General features: G+C 38.0%; 1 protein-coding gene across 4 annotated transcripts in view; it reads right to left on the reverse strand.

Annotated features, from left to right (window-relative positions):
• Positions 1–4,540: 4,540 nt before the first annotated feature.
• Positions 4,541–13,725, reverse strand: part of SLC36A4 (solute carrier family 36 member 4) — an 81,844-nt gene continuing 72,659 nt past the window's right edge. For all 4 annotated transcript variants that reach the window (XM_079317105.1, XM_079317107.1, XM_079317106.1 and 1 more), the window contains one exon: positions 4,541–6,912. In XM_079317105.1, coding sequence (XP_079173231.1) covers positions 6,614–6,912 — 299 coding nt within the window. In that variant the 3' untranslated portion in view covers positions 4,541–6,613. The remainder of the gene's footprint in view (positions 6,913–13,725) is intronic.

Genomic DNA, 13,725 nt, shown 5'->3' on the forward strand with positions numbered 1-13,725 from the left:
AGGTGTTTTGATGAACAAGGTATTGGGGGCTGGGTGGACACAAGGCAGAGCATAAACAACAGCTCACAGCACAATGATGAGTAGAATGACTTTGTCCAGAATTGAGAGTCAGGGACAGACCTAGCCTTGCATTCTGAGCCAGGAAAGGTCATTGGATGCAAGACATAGCAGTGACTTCCAGGAAAATAGCTTAGTTAGGAAGAGAATGGGTAATTTTAATAAACATGCATATGAAATGTATTTACTTTTAAATATAAAAACATCCTTTCAACCAAGCTGATGTGAGTTCAGCAATTAAAACAGAAATATGGAACTTTAAATGTCAGAGAATTCACTAAAAAACCGAAAAGTAAGGAATCTCCCAGTGACAGATACAGAGAAACATTAGGTTGGAAAGACACCTAATTGCCCATGGACTGAAGAGAGTCAGGAGAGAGAGCATTCAGATGCAATAACCCTGCAGAGGTAGCCTATGCACCATGGGTTCTAACAGAGACAACAAAGAGTTGTCAAGTGAAGGCAAAGCAAGGAGATTAATCTGATCCAACTATCCATTCAAATACTCTCAGTAAAGTTTTGGAGATTAAAGTAAAGTAGTACCTGTGCTGTAAAGGCTGTGTACTCTCTGAAGGATGGCTTGTAAGGCTGATGAGGTGAAAGAGGCTAAGTTCCCATTGACGAACTTATTCCTGTATATAGTTGGGTCATATTTACTAAGGCTGACACCTTCTGGAGCCTACCCAGCAGTAGGAACAAATGCATTCTCTATCTTGTGGGCCAGAATTGCTCCATTAATTTATTATTCAACATGAATCCATTCACAGTAACGGTGCCATAGGCTTTGGAGGAGATGGTGTAGAACAAATGATGCTAACAAATCCTCGCAATGATTGCATTAACCCTGGGGAAGAATGAAAAAAGAGCAGTGGCCTTGGTTTCCCAGGATTTTGGTCTTTCAGGGCTGGCAATTGAAACCAACAAAAAAAATATTCTGTTCTGCAGAGACATTATATTAGATATGAAGATGAAAAAATCAATAAACTCTGAAATTTCCAATGGCATTTATATGTCAACATTTAGAGGGTTGGATACATTAAAGATTATTCGAATTTTGGAAAGTTGCTGAAAACTAAAATATAGAATAATCAATTCTCCCTAAGTATACAAAATATAAATGGGAATGCTCCCAAAATAAAACTTTGTTTCTGAGTGCATACGTAAGAACAAAACTGAAAGGACTTCACTGGTTTCAGTAGTTTGACCTCACTCATTCAAAGTCAAATAAATCCATCAGGTCAAGAGACAAGTATCGTACAGCATAAATTATCCAGAGACATCATAAAAAACATCTCACAAAATGCCACATCCACAAATTTTAAGAAGCAATTGAGCTTCTTAAAAGAAAATATTGCCTAAGGAAAAGGAGTGCTGCGGGGCACATGTACCTTTTATTTGCAAAATGACAGAAAGGCCAAAGCTCAGCAGTATAAGGCAATGAGGCTGAGCCCCAGAAAAACTAGTTTTCTCAGGAAATATGAGGGGGGTCTGTCAGGAGCTGCCAAAGCTGCTAGCAGGAAGGAAGAGGGCTTGCCACAGGTTCATGTCCAGCACACAGTGAGGCTGAGCACATATTCCTGATAAACACATGACCATGTGTGTATACACACCCCAAGCCAGGGTTTGAGCCAGGTAAGAGGCCAGTAAGAAGCAGATACTGCGAGGTGTGATAATGCTTTTTATCAGGCCAATGTTCTCCCTTATACAACTGGCTCAGGTGTGGAAACTCCCCTCCAGGGGAAGTACTGGGACATTGTTGTGGGTGGGAGTGGAAGCTTCAGACAAAGTTTACTAAAGAAGCCCTCCCATTGAGTCACAAAGTGCAGAAAGGATGCCCTTGCTTTCTAAACTCCTTTTCAGAGAGAGGAGCCAGGCACAGCTGGATTCAGTTCTAGTTTAGTGAGAAGGCAAGAGAGACTACACTGGTCAGGTACAGGACATGGACAGACTGACACCTGCATTACCCATTCCCAGTTCATATGGGATTGACTGGACCCTTCTATCTCTACATTCACAGAACCATAAAATTCCATTTTTCCCCAACACATTTTGATTCATCTCTTCTCCCAATTTTGGCTGCTACTCCAAATTCCCATTACAAGACCTGTACATACCCAAAATACACTTATCATATGTCCTACAGGGTACTCCCTTGCCCCTTTAAGGAGTGATGCTCTCAGTTTATGCAGTGATCCTGAGAGATGCTCCCCAGTCAACCCTCTCTGGTGATTTTCTCACCTGGACCATGGACTGATAGCTGTGCTGTGAAAACCCTAGAAGAAGCCAGGTTGGGGCTACATTTCTCTTATGAGGATATTTCAGTTCCTCCATTCCTTTGCATTGACATTGGTCTTTAGCCACACCAATGGCCTCTGCTCCCTTTCCTTGCCATGCTACAAGACAGACTCCTAATCATTTGGTGCAACCTGTGAAACTTGCTCCTTTGAAATGAACCCTTATCCTGTAAGAATAGAAAACAAGGTGAATTTGTTTGATGTGGGGTTCATCCACTCACAGTTGTGCCTCTGTGCTCCTTTGTGTCTGTGGAGATGAGTGCTTTGCCATATAGCCTTGCAGACTCTTTTTCTGTAATTTGAGAGGCACCTCCTTTTACATGCAGAGACATTTTTGCTGAACTCAAACTGAAAGTCTACTTAGATGCTGCTTTCTACACCTCAGCCACTGTCTGCTTGAAGTGAATCTATGGAATTGTAAGTTGAGATAATTTTTTAATTGTTAATAAAAGCATTTTAAGAAAAAACAAATTAAACCAAGAGTAAAAAAATTACTGCTATCAGATGCTACTCACCCAATGGAGATGAAACCATTGAGCTACTAATATTGAGTTCAAATTAATATTTAGACCAGTCTCATTACGTATGTACAGAGATTTTGTCAGTTCACAGACCTACATTACACTAATCAGAACCATGTGGGAGTCTGGAGGGTAACTCAGCTAACTGTGGGCAAGATTCAACACTTCTTGTGTCATGTTAAGATGGTCCAGGATGGCCAAAACATCTGTAAATAACACACAAAACCAAAAGTTCCCTCCCTTCCCAAAACCCTAACAAGATATTGCAGTCGTTTCTCCCATGGCAGCATGTGAAAAATGAACTTGAACAGATGTTATCTGTATTGCTTGTTTTGTACCAGAGAATAGTTTGACACTTCAGAAATCTTTAAGCAGCAGAAATACTGATGAATCCATACAGAGCCAAATAAATTAAAGCAGAACAGGAAGTCTGACAAGGTTCATAATACATTCCGGCAATTATAGAATGGTAGTGAGTGATGTATACAGCCTCTCTAGTCCTTAATAGAAAATGTTTTAATATAGAATTTTTTTGAAGTAATTAAAATAGTAACTTTTCCCTCTTGTTATGTCCCTCTTGCCTTTCACTCTCCCTGAGAGAAACTGGAATCTCCTAGGCTGTCCATCAACTAATCTCAGTCCTCACTTCTAGTCAAGAGTTTCCCAAGTTAACACTTTCCCTTCAACATGTTGAGACAGCACTCCATCCTTATAGATAAGGCTAAGTCCAGAGCAAATATATATAGGCTCGTCCAATTTTAAAATGTCTGGATTTTTCTTTTCTTTCTTATTTTCTAAATAGGAACTGGGATTTCAGTGGGAATACCTGCATCTCTTTTTACATTTATAAATTAACTTACTGTAGCAGTTCTAAGAAGATGCAGAAGCCTAACTTTAACTGTGCCCTCATGAAAACCCTTGGAGTGGAGGTGGGATTTTTCAGAAGTGCCTATGTGACTTTAAAATTAGATTGATCATCAAAGAAAAATCATCTCTGGAGCTTGCCTGTGAGTGTCACATCAATCACCTTGGACAACTTCAAAGGTAAATTCTGCATTAGGACAGCTGTTTCTTCTAGTGATGAAGCAGTGGTGACAGGCAGGATAACACTGAGTTTGCAGGGTAATTTGTAGTTTATTGATACAGAAGATTAAAGTTTTACAGAACATCAGGCAAACCCATCCTCTTATTTGCCCAGTACTTGAGGACAAACAGTTACAGACAAAGAAATAATCCAGTTACCTGTAGTGCAGCTAATGATTAAATTACATTAAAACTGTTAACAATATTACATTGTAAAATACAAGTTCATGTACAGTATATAAATACAATAGCTTTCTGCTCCTTGTCAGGAACATAAGCTAATCACACATTTTTCAGTTTAATTTAGCTTGTGCTAAAGTACATTTCCATCTTAAATATTTACCTTAATGTAAACCATACCTATGAAATCTCTTAGTTTCACTCCCTGCCTCTTAACTTGCAACTAATATTACAGCACTTTAAAAGCTGAATGAACAGTCTTACTCAGAAGAGATTTCTATCAGAATTTCCTCTCTTTTACATCTTTGGCAATGCTTCACAGGACACTCTCATTAGTCAGACTTAGTTTTTCACCACATGACATTTTAATCTTATCCAAAGTAGGACACTCAGGTTCCTGACTCCTTCTGTCTGAAAGAGCAGGCCATGCAAATGCGCTGTATGAGTGTTAAAATTATAAAAATCCTACACTGTAGGAGAAAATTGATATTGTGCAAAATACCTTAATAAACATTTTAAGTATTCTAAAGATAAAACATTGTTAGACTTGGCAACGTTGGCCAACTGCATTAAAACACTCCTTCATACCTGCTCAGCCAGTGGCCACTGCTGCTCTGAAACCTGTGCCTTGACAGGCAGCACTGCAGTCAGACACAGCAGGGGGACGTGCATGGCTTTGTATTCAGGCCAGCCCTTCTAAGGTCTGATGGCTGAGATTAGAACCCTTAAACCTAGCAAGCTTCTGAACAAGCTATCTGACTTTCACAAGGATATGTGACATTCCCTGGGTGCCAGGGCCACCTCTGTAGGCTGTAGGTACCAGCTCAGCAATGGCAATGTTCACCTGACAGTCACCACCAAACCCTGAGCTTCTGCACCCTGGCAGAAGCTGCTCCCCAGGACACAACTGAAGCAGAACAGATATGAATGGACTTCAAAGACCATTTTTCTCCCAATACACAAATAGAAAGATGAAAAACCAAGAGGAAAAGTAACTTGCACTTAAATCCTCTCAGTCCTACTAAAGATGTTTCTTGCAAAACTATTTAATGTCAAGTAAAAAATGCTGCACAGAAATATATTCTATCAGTGGGTAGTGTATGGGTTAGGTAAGTAACAGATTCACTATGAAACAGATGGAAACACTGAGATTTAATGTCTTTGAAAACAGCTTAAAGACTAAAAAACCTTCAAGATGAACAGCTGAAGTTACCTTTTTTCTTCTCTGCTAACTACCTGTGTTTGCTCCACTGTGGCACTTCGATAAGAAAAGCTTATTCTGTGGTATCACACAGGCAGAGACTCTTCCCCTTCCAAGTGCCTGCCAGGTATTTAACTTTGTCCATGCTAAAATCAAAATTTGAGCATTACTCAGAACTATTGCTTGAAAAAATACATGCAGTTTAAACTACATGCTATAACAAATCCCTATCAGAAATGCCCTCATCGACATGGAGATAAAAGTGCTCATTACAGTCACCAGATGGTAGATGACAGTGAAAATATTCTTAAGAGAAAATATAAATATAGATATATTTAGCAGTAAATTACTCTAGCACTGTCATGCCAAATGGTAGATTACCAAATGGTAGATTTCTGAGGAATATACTGAAGGCAGGCAAAATATTACATATATTTCTATCTTAATTTGTATGACTACAGTGGAGAGATTTTGGCATAGCATGTTTCTTAGGGGAATGTTATGATTAAAAATATTCCTTAGAAAAATTTGGTTTTTTGTAACAGGAATGACTATGTTATAAGTTATGTTATTGCACAAATTATAGGGTTTTTAGAAAACAATACCAAAAATAGTGCCTCAACATTTGGAGTGAAAGTCATCTATGAAGTGTGAGACAGAAAATCAAATATGAACCCTGAAAATCAGGACTGTACATGGGGACTCAGCATGCAGGCTTGCTAAACAAAATTTAATTTCTATCCAGATACCTACTTATGAACTTACTATTTTTTTCTTTCAAAATAAACAAATGAAGCAAAAATACACAAAGGGCATGCTAGGTACTATTTAAGGCAGAACATAAGAATGCAAAAATAATTATTATATGTTCCAATAGAAATATAGATATGCAAGTCTACAGACTTCTAGCCACAGGTAATAAAAAATACAGTATTTCATACTTTTTTATAGGTGAAATCAAGGATAACGCAATTGTGTAAAAAATGGGTCAAGGTAACAAAATGTACAAAAATAAATTGCTTATCATGTGTGATGTTGAATGTTTTTGCATGAAAGTAATATTGCTTTGATAAACTAAACAAAATCTTGTAACTTTTCATTCAAAGTCCACAAGAGATATATAGTTACTTTCTAAAAAAATAATGTATTTTCACATGTATATCCTACATCTCTTACAAACTGTACCTCTTTACACAGTACCAGTAGTTGAAAGCAGGTCCTGAGTCAAGAATTTCTTGTTAGGGAACGAAATAGTTCACAGTGCCTGATTAATTACTTTAACCCACCAAGTCTGTAGCATTTAAAATTGCAGGAATGATCCCTGTTGCATTAGCAAGAACTGTGGACGCAGGATAAATGAGTTCTTCAACCGTCACATATGTCCCTGTTAAAAATCCAACAAATCCAACAACAGCTATAAAAACATCTTTAAATATTGTCCATAAACTTAGGCTTTCCTTGTAGAAAGTGAGGATTTCAACCAGAGGTGGCAGAATCAGTCCCAGAGTGCTGCTGCTGACGGCTCCAACAAAAGAAATCACCAGGTCTAGGCGAGGGATCAGAACTGCTACAGCACCTAAAACACAACAGGAGAAATGGTGGCTTCAGATTCAATGTCCTCATGAGAAATAAAACTGCAACAAACACATAATGAAGTGGTTCAGGCTTTTTAAAAGATTACATCATTCAGTAGTTTTCCAGCTCCATGTGGTGTGCACAAATGAATGCACAAATTTGTTAGTAACCTGAATCTTTGTGCTCATCTGAGAGACCAAGATTCAATTCTGAATTTCCCCATGAGCTGACAGAGCATCAAGCTGAAGTGTTCTTGTACTTACAGGATAGATTTGGCCTGCAAATCACAGAGAAGTCAAAGATGAAATTGCAAGGAAGTGTTTTACTTACTTGGTTTTCAATAGATTTTTAGGATGAAAGAATAAAAGCCAAGGAAGAGTTGAAGGGGCTGTCGCGTGCTGCCCAGGAGACAGTGGGCAAAAATATATTACTGTCTATTAACTTGTATAACTAATAAACTAAAAATCACATAGAATTATTCAAAATGAACAAAGCCTGCTGATGGCTAGGCAGTCACATGGACATTTAAGTGACTTTTACCTACAAACTTGAAAAATCTTGGTTTGTACAATTGCATTCAGTTTGTAAAACTTCATTGTAATAGCTGTAATAGTTAACTAAGTCAGAACTTGGTCCTGCCAAGAGGAGTCTGAACACAAGGCTCACTAAGCCTTTCAAGCTTGGCCAGTCCCACCTCCTGAAACTACAACAGTTGTAGAAACAGAATCTGTCATGTTGGACCAGAAACACTTCTGGTTTTAACTGCTTTGGCTGGCAAGGCCCCTGGTATTGACTCAGATACTCCAGTTGTCGTGTCATGTTTTCAGTCCTGGACTAGAGAACAGCTTTCAAGAGTCTCTATATGACCCCTGTACGTGGTGGAAATGTCTTTTTTCCCTTCCATGAATATACTGCCTTTCAACTATCAGACATTAGTGTAAATATCCACAGCATCATCCTCTTTGCATCCTTCCTTCTACCTCATCTCATCAAGACAAAGAAGCAATCACAAAGAAAGGTGAAGGGGAAAAGAGGTGTAAAAGCCACCAGCACACAAAAAATACCATGCCACATGTTTGGGTTCTTCCACAACTCCCTTCACTCTGAAGCCAAAATAAAAGCATGTTTGGCTTTAGAGTAACTTCACTGACCATATGTTATTCAGACAGTGTTTATGGCAATGAACAAATGGAACAAGCAAGAAGGAGATCTCAACATAGCATGTGAGGATGAAAACCAAAAGGTGTGTATTAGCTTTTTAATGTAAAACTGTGAAGTTGCGCTTTCTATTTCAGTGTCTTTACTTTTACAGCTGCATCAAATTCTGACACACTTTGATTATGAAAGGCAGCATACCCAAATGATGTTCCTGTTGATGTTCTCCACTGAGAATAACTTGGGGAAAACTGCACTGGAAAATACAGTCAAAATTCACTTACAGAACACAACAGTTGCCCACTACTACCTGGCAACTGTTTGCTACACATCTTAGTGGAACTTCTTACTATAGAGTTCTCACATAAAAAGGAGCTAAGACTAAAAGGTATAAACTTGCAGAGGGATAGTGCATCCTCTAGCCTATTCTATTTGAAAGGAATATATCATGCACAGATCTGAAAAAAAAAAAACAAACTAAAAAAACCCCCAAAAACAATCACCTTGCTCCTGCTTGAGATGACTATAGTTTATTAACACTTTGGGATTCTACAGAGATATGAGAGACACCGTATGGCTGAAGAAAGACAGGGGAGAGACAGAAGTGGAAACCTTAGAAACACCCTGGAACTCAAAAATAGTTAAGACAAGTTATTTTCTCCCACTGTTAGGATGGACCTACTCAATGCCAAACAGTTTTCTCCATTACATGATGTGACATTTGAAGACTGGAAATATCACGTTTATGCATTATCCAGGACAAAGCTGAATGAAATGAGAAAGGAATGATGCCAAAGTTAATAAAAGTCACCAAATACTGTAACTTTTGCAGCCATAAATGTTCAAGCCACAGGAGTAGGCATCATAAATGTACAAACAACACAAGATGAGCACACAGACCAGATTGGCAAGTGTGATGCTTACACAGCCATACAGAGTCCAAAAGTAATTGAAAAGTGCAGCTGAAGTGTATCTGCAACATCTGGCAAAACTCTCAGCTCATGACTATGTTGAATGTGTTGTTTTGAAGTAAAAGAGAGGGCTGCACACTTATTATCTTGCCAATTTAATAGATGTAGTGGGTGTATTCATTAAATATAGATTTTCAACTTCTGTAATAGACCTCTTTCACTTCCACATGTGTCCAGAGTTTAGAAGGCACTCATTTATTTATAGTTCATAGTTTTGATTCAAACATTCTGCTTTATTAAAATAATGAGACTATGTTTCATATTTTTTAATTGGAAAAAAAATCCAACTGCAGTTGTAATTGCTTCAAGTTACAGCAAAACAAAATGCTGTGTGTTGATTTGAATCTCATCAAACGTTTATCTGACTCATGCAATTTTGTATGAATCTGGATATTGCTGTGGGAGGAGGTTTGGAAAAGTGTTTCAAGGTTTTAATTAGTGTCTTATTTATTCCCTAACAAGCTAAGAGAAATACAATGCATGTTTATTACCTACCAAAGAATGCATTCATGAGTCAAGAAAGGGCTCCTTTTTCCAGAAGCAAACAAGGGGCATTGTTACAGATAGGAACCCTGATTTTTCCAGCCATTTGTAGGTTTCAAAAACACAATGTCAAGAAGAAATTCTGATTTTTTTATCAGCAGTCATGAAACCTTCTGGTTTGGATGCTCTGGGAATCTCAGCTGAAATAAGTTCTACATTAGTAATAAGACACTTCTTTTTTTTTGGTCAACAGTTCAATTATCTTTGGGCTTGAATAGAAGAGGAGTGGCCATATGAACAAAGCACTCTGCAGAGATAACAAGAGGTAGCATCATATTGCTTCTACCTTAAACTCTGCAGTCTAATCTCAAAAACTACAATTTATGGTTTCTCCAGCCTCTCTCAGCTATGTAGTCCCACATTCGTGTCAGCTGAGATTTTTTGAGGGGAGGAATGCTACAGCACAATGTTTAGATTTTCTTAAGGGACATGATGCCCCAGTGGAAAGACATTCTTAATTTGACCCACTTTATTTGGTAGTGCTACTTCTTTTACATTTTTTTCACTTTGTTACAGACTCAGCAAATTACTTGCCAGACCTGCTTGTTGGGAGGTAATTCCAGTGAGATTGCTGGGGAAAAACAAAGTTTTGCCATTTTCACCCAACCTAAATGCATTATACCTGCTGATGAAGTCAAATAGGTGATTACTATATTCCAGTACTTCCTTCAGTAACCAAATATTGAGCTACCTTATTTCTATCAGAAAGTAATGTATTTGGCATGGTAAATCCTTGAGCAAGATGGGCACAGCTGTAATTAGGATTTATGGATCTAAGTAAAGATTATAACTTCAGTCCTATCCATTGACAGTTCAAAAGCAAAGCATATTATGACTTTATCAGGACACTTTAATCACAGAGCTCACTTAAAAAGCCTTTTTGTTTCATATTTCTAGTAGGACTTAATTAATTAATAAGCATCTCTAGGAAGCCAGAAAACAAACTTGAAATTTAAAATGCTAATAATAATGATAATTTCTGCTATATTTTCCTTTTGCTCAATAATAAAGCTGTTAAATATTTCTCCACTAAAATCATTAAAGGAAATTATTTTTCTGATAATACCAGATTTTAGATTTTATCTAGGTATTCAAATATAATTCAGACAAAAAAAAACAGGTCAGTGGTATTCCAATGTTGCATCTGAACATACATTACCAGATCTGAAGTACAGGCCAAGCAGACTGTCCCAATAGCAGGTTTTATAAACAGGCTTAGTCAAAAAGGTTGGGGGCTTCTTAAATACAAAAAATGTTGGCTATTACTAGGGAGTGGTAACTTCACACAGTTGAAAAGCAATTGTCTCAAGTGACATACAACCAGTTCTCTTCAAAGGCAGTGACAATGCTGGTGAGGCCCCTGTTCTGCAGGAAGCCAGCATGCCCCAAATTTTGTACCACTTTTCCAGGACCAGATATCAGACTACAACATTGATGAATTAAAGATGGATGTCTGACATCCATATGACTTTCCAAAAACACAAAACAAAATTGTATTTTTTGCACATAGATGTCTATGATACGGCAAAGAGAGGGTCCATTCTGGGAGTTTAAAACACTTAAATTAAACGTTTGGCCAAGAATACTGCCATAGATAAAACAGTGACTCAAAATATCAGCCTGAATCCTCATTCCTAATCTAATATCCCAGGCTGTACTCTCTGTCCATTTTTCTTTACCACTCAGCCACTCAATCTGGCATCCTCTTCTTCCCTTCCCTCTACTGCAGTGTTTCCTGGATCTCCTTCCTTAATGCGGCACCTTTTTCTTCCAACTCTCTCCTTCTTTCCTGCAACACTCTGCATTGCCCAAGGTTGTTTTTTTTCCTTTGCCTCCTGTGAGAATGGAAAAACATTTCTCTGATACAGACTGCCCCAGAAGGCTCAGCCAGTGTGGCTGCAAGGGGCTTACATGTGCAGGCTGGAAAACTGGCAAGTCAAGGTAACATCATCTTCTCAAGTCCTACATCACAATTGAAACTACTCATCTTTTAAAAATAAATGTCAAAATCTAAGAAGCTTTAATGCTTTCATTAAAAGTTGCTCATGTAACTAAATAAAAAATAATGCCTTCCCTGAGAGAATGCCTTCCACATGGGACACAAATTGTTTTGATAAATATACACAAAGGAATATGAGACCAAGTAGAAACTGTTACCTATCTGCAAATAAACAAATGCAAATAATAACTTATGAATATTTGTGAATAATTTACATGTTGATACATGAAGTTTAAAAAAAGGATTTTAGTTAAAGATCCTGGTATTACATAATAGCAAATTAGAATTTTACTTTTTTTTTTTTTTTGCTAAAAATGATAATTAACATAGGGTTTTAGGTGTTGTTTGTCTCAGCTGTTGAGACATTAAGATTCACATAGAAGACAATTTAAAAAAAAAAATCTATTTAGATTGTCTTCACAAAAATTAATTTTCTTAATACAATTTTCTAAAAAGCATACTTTTAAATATGCTCAATCTCAAAACCAAAACCAAATGGGAAAAGAAACAAAGCAGAAGACAGATTGTAGTTACACTATGAGGTAATAAATTCTACTTGCACACTGGAGAGAAAAAGAGGGACAGCTTGCACACAGGACAACCACACACATCATCTAGTTTGGCTTTGTTCCCTTTGGAATGAAAAACTCCTTCATCATTATCTTGCTGCAACATATAGTATGAGAGACAGAAACATAAAGTACTCCACATCACTTGCCCTCACACTACACCACCACATTTTTGATTGCTTTGTCCTGTTAGTAGGAAAGACCAGACTCACACAGGAGAAGATGGTTTCAGTATCTTTATTCTTCAAAAGGAGAGGTGACACAGGATACTGCCCTGACACACAGCAGGGCCTTCAGGGAATGGGCAGATCCATCCCTTGCCCAGAGCCCTCCACTTTTCACAAACATGTAAATAAATCCAGTTTTTATAGCACTTTGCATCAAAAATTTCAAAACTGTTACCAAAAGGGTTTTTTAAATTATTTTTACTTCTTAAGCAGAAAGACAAATGAAGAATGACATCAGTCCAACGAGCAATTTAACAGCAGCATTGAGTCCAGTCTTCTTACCAGGCTACTTAAAACACCTACAGCCAGGGAAAAGGACTGGCATGTACCACTGGTATATATATATATATGGTGTTCTATATAACCCCAAAATTCAGGCAGTGCAGTTAGTTCATATTTCATCTTCCACAATCTGCACCCATTTTAAGCAAAATCCAGTGTGACAACAATCCAATACAGGAGGAGACTGTGTGAGCAGGTTTAGCTTTACAGGGACAAGAATGAAGCAGCAGTGACACAGCTATGAGGCAATTCTTCCCCTGCTCTCCTCCTTGGGACCACCCAGACTGACTTCCCTCTCTCTGAACCAAATGTCCAAGTGGTAGTTAATGAACTTGTCGTGTTTTGCCTGCCCCCAGCAGATCTTCAGAATTAATGTAATTTCACTAAGCACCCACCTCAGATGGCAACACACCAGGAAAACCAGAGTGTGAGAGGCTAAGGAACATCCTTGTGCTGCAGTTTGTCCAGTGATCTTCATAAAACCAGCAAGCAGCTGTGCTGGTGGTAGCATGCACCAGATTGGGTGTAAATGCATTTGATCATTTAGTTAACTACAACCCATGTGGTCAGAAATGGCACCTGTTCAGGCTGTCAGATCTCAGACATTTTAGTTATTTATTTGTCTCTGCAGTAAATTTATTTGAGCTTTGCTGCTGATACCTTATCATACAAATCTTTTCAGACATTCTTCAGTGAAATAATGCAACCTGCTGTTAACATGCATTTCTGGATTCAAGAAATGAATGTAAAGCATACAGCAAAACTCAGTAATACTGAGCTCCAAATGGATGATCCTAGACCATAGGAGTACTGACACTTCCCACTGGCAGTCAGTCTCCTCCTGATTCTATAGGCTCACCAGAAAAGAGTCCACAATTGAATTTCTGTCCTTTTGTCTCACTCTCTCAAAACAATCTGTTAATCTGAGACAGCTGAAAGGTTTTGAACCACGCAAGCAAAAATTAATGTTTCCTTATCCAAGGACAAGACTCTTTTTGCTACAGAGAACAGAGGTGAAGCAAAGAGTCAGGAGGAGTGGTTAAGCCTTGAAGAGCCAACCATGCTGCT

The sequence above is a fragment of the Erithacus rubecula genome (assembly GCF_903797595.1).
Source record: "Erithacus rubecula genome assembly, chromosome: 1".
NCBI lineage: Eukaryota > Metazoa > Chordata > Aves > Passeriformes > Muscicapidae > Erithacus > Erithacus rubecula.